Here is a 3,814-nt window from a genome sequence, read left to right on the forward strand (position 1 = left end):
GTATGTGTGTATCAGGCCCAACGGGTGCTGGTAAGACTCAGTGGGTATACAGACTTCTGAAGAACCTGAATGGCATGTACGTCAAAGACCCTCCAAAGAAAATCATGTATTGCTATGGCGTGTACCAGACACTTTACGACGAGATGGAAAAAACTGTAGCTAACCTTACGTTTCATCCAGGATTACCTACACAGGTGGACATAGAAGACTTTGCTGATGAACAACATGGACTCATAATTTTGGATGATCTCATGCACCAAGTACTGGAACACAAAGACATAGAGCTACTGTTTACACAAGGATGTCATCACAGAAGACTGAGCGTCATATTCATTACCCAAAACATTTATGGACAGGGAAAGTCTGCAAGAACCATTGCTCTCAACACGTGGTATCTCGTTCTGTTTAAAAACGTGAGAGATACGTCGCAGATCATGACGCTTGGCCATCAGTTGTTTCCAGGATGTGCAGGTGTTTTGGTGGAAGCTTATAAGGATGCCATGAAGACCCCTTTTAATTATTTGGTGGTGGACATGTCGCCCCATGGTGATGATAAGCTGAGACTGAGAACTCGGATATTTCCCAATGAAGACTCCATCGTCTACGTCCCGAGAGTATAAATAGCAGCCCATTTTTAAAGCCACGTCAAAATGTCTCAAGTCATCAAGGAGAACTTGTCTTTTCTTCGGTTCCTGTTGTATGGAAAATCCACGAAGCAGACAAATCTACTCTTGAAACACATTACCACGGATCAGTTGAAAACCTTGACCTTCATTATTGCCAATATATTGTATGGTGACGTTCCACTCTCCAAACAGACATTTGAAAAGTTGAAGAAACACAAAAAAGTATTACGTGTGTTGGGTGACAAAACGGTTTCCGACAAGAAGAAGAAAAAGGTGTTACGAGCTGATATCATCGTACTCGTGTTACAGAGTATAGCACCCTTGTTAAAAACAGTATAATGCAACACGTGACAAAAAACATTCTGGTGCCTGAAGAAAAATATATACGACTATTAAAAGGACAAGTGATGGATGCAACACAACCCAAACAAATTCAAGATGGAAAAGGGCAAACACCTCCCATTGTGTCCAAACCTGTGGCTGATGTGAAAAAGAAGACAATGGACCCAAAGAAGATGCCGACCCCAGAGAAATCAATAAAGATGGAACCAACCCTACAGAGACAGAAGCGCCCACCGGGAATACCACAACGAAAGAACAAAAAACAATTTAAATGGAAATCATTGTAAAGTGGAATAGAGGTCTGCTCCTTAACCCTTATCTCCACTGGTTTGAAACGGGAGCAAATAAAGTATTTGAAAAATGTATTTGTTGTTATGTTGTGTTGATGTTGTGTTGTAGTAAAAACAAAACACAGTGCCATACCTCCCAACCGTCCATCGATTCGAGCGGGACTTGTGTGGGCTAGCGAAATTTTGGGGTGTTTTTCATTTATTTCTAATTACAATCTCTGGTCTCTGTAGAGACAACCACACATATATAAAATGGACACACATTGGGTTACATCGAGAGGCCTGAAGGGCAAAACCTATAATATACAATGATTAAAATAAGTTAAGGCAAACTGATACACGATGGTCTCGTTGACTCTAGTATCTGAACAAAAATAATTTTGAATGTCTCTGAGCGAAGATCCCGTCGATTTCATCATGACATAAAACAGCGCAAACAGTCCACACGAGTTGCTGTTGACGTCTTGAAGCCCCCTGTCATTGTAGTGGGTGCATACACTGTTTCTCTGCAGAAAGGCTCGAAACTGTCTCTGGTAATATTCTGGAGGCTTTCCAAAACTGTCAAATAATTATCCATGGTTAGCACTGTCTAACCATAGGGTCACCCAGTGTCGTCCTCTCATCGTCGAGGGTTCTGTATTGACGATGAATCCTCGTGGAAAACGGGTCAGTCGGTGCCGTGGAAGTTCGTCTGCAGCATAGACTCTGACATGTCTCGTGACTGGATCGGCGTTCAGAGCACATACCAACTGTAAGGTGTTCATGGTTCTGCATACAAGATGTTCCTGGCTCCGTCGATTTGAAGCAGAAGGTTGTCTTCTGAGTAGATCAAACAGTTGACCGTTTCTGGTAAGGCTTTTTTAAACTGTAAGTCCAGTCGTAGATTACCCCTTTTTATAAGATCCAGGTATCCGTCCTTCAAGTGGAAAGGTTCCAAGGTGAATTGATACAGAGCATATCCCCCTCCAAAATCATCTCTAGACACGTCCAGTCCTATGGATTCTCTCCCCTCAAACAGATTGTTGTAGGCCGAGATGTACTGATTGTTGTTCACATGCAGAGGTTGAGCCGGTAATGATTCACCATTCACATATAAGGCAATGGTGTCGAGATCGTACATGGCAAAATTAAATGGATTTTTGGTGTAACTGCCATTCACTGCTTCGGCAGAGACCAGTGCCACCACAACTTTGTTTGGACATTTGTTTTGAAACAAGTGATCCCAATGGAAACTGAGTTGTCCCCTGGGTATGGAGGCCACTTTGATGTCGCTCCTCGTGAAAGGATATATGGCTTCAGTGTTCTGCAACGTCTTGGCGTGGGCCGTAATGATGGCTGTGTTGGGTCGCACTTTGCAGACTCTGAGGTACACATCTTCGATCTTGACTTTGTAATCAGGATTATCTTCTCCTGCCATCAGATGAAAGGAAGGCCTGGTCCGAAACAGTTTGATCTGTAGATTGACGCCATTGATGAGATAACGTTTGATGTCTAAAAAGTCTTCACATAGCGGTCCTTTCATACCCACGGTGTGACTCAATTCACAAAAAGCACCCCTGTTAACGAGTCCCGAATTGATGCCATTTATAGGATCTGCTCCGTCCAAAGTGTTTCCATCTGTTGTGTCTTTGTAGTACAGTTGAGATTGCAGAGACGATTCCTTGGCTGTGGACGTACCATTCAACAACACTTTGAGATAACTCTTGTATGGATACAGATTGGTCGACGTGGTGATGAGTTTTCCATTGAGTGTCAGATCCACTTGCGACCACAAACTTTGGAGCCACAGATTAATGGGTCCCACCTTCTCGTCTTTGACCAAAGCGCTGCCGTCGGCTTTGACGATTTTGGCTTTCACGTGTAGTTTGGTACGTTTCAGGTCGATGTAATCGATGCCTTGTCCATAAACGTTAAACTCCACAGGACTGTTTTCTGTGGTGATCTGAGATGTGGGTCTCGTATCTTCATAATAGATTTTTTCCACAGAAGTGAATGTACGTGGAAGTTCAAAAATAGATAATTCTTCGGCATGGGCCTCTACTTCAGCTTTATTCATATAGGAAGCCATCTTACTTCTTTTTACTAAAGCGATCTGTCTTCTGCTTTTTCTGATTGCTTCTGCTCGTTGTGTCTCCTTTGCGCTTTCTTGGTGAACTGATTGGTCGCTCTGTTGCTTTCCCTTTTATACTTTTCAGAAGACGTTTCTGTTCGGCCTTAGCTTGTTCCACCACTTGCTGCGTTGGAGAGACCATGACAACACTGGGTGTCGGGGGTTTGTTCTGTTCCTCTTTTTCTTTTTTCCACGTTGGGTCGTAGAGTTCTAGGCATCGATCCACACTGTACATGATCTGACTCTTTCCACCACGTTGAATTTCGAAGTGAGGCTGAAGTTTGCCTTGTGCCTGCAGCTTGTAGAAACGGGTCCACTTGTCGACGTTTGGAACATATAGCTTGTATTGGTCTGACATGTTGCTCCTCTGAAGGTTATATCTCAAATGATGATGGTTTTTGACAGACATCCTATTTATAGAGATCCTGCATATCTCCAGCGATCCG

At 43.2% G+C, this 3,814-nt stretch overlaps 1 protein-coding gene across 1 annotated transcript; it reads right to left on the reverse strand.

Annotated features, from left to right (window-relative positions):
- Positions 1 to 2,018: 2,018 nt before the first annotated feature.
- Positions 2,019 to 3,326, reverse strand: LOC121379813 (uncharacterized protein F54H12.2-like). Its single transcript, XM_041508465.1, has one exon. The coding sequence runs from the start codon at positions 3,324 to 3,326 to the stop codon at positions 2,019 to 2,021; it is 1,308 nt and encodes a 435-aa protein (XP_041364399.1).
- Between the last annotated feature and the right edge of the window lie 488 nt (positions 3,327 to 3,814).

Source organism: Gigantopelta aegis, chromosome 8 (assembly GCF_016097555.1).
Source record: "Gigantopelta aegis isolate Gae_Host chromosome 8, Gae_host_genome, whole genome shotgun sequence".
Taxonomy (NCBI): Eukaryota; Metazoa; Mollusca; class Gastropoda; order Neomphalida; family Peltospiridae; genus Gigantopelta; species Gigantopelta aegis.

Excerpts from the sequence above, each read along its gene's own strand:
- LOC121379813 (XM_041508465.1), bottom strand. The coding sequence starts at position 3,326 with ATGGCTTCCTATATGAATAAAGCTGAAGTAGAGGCCCATGCCGAAGAA.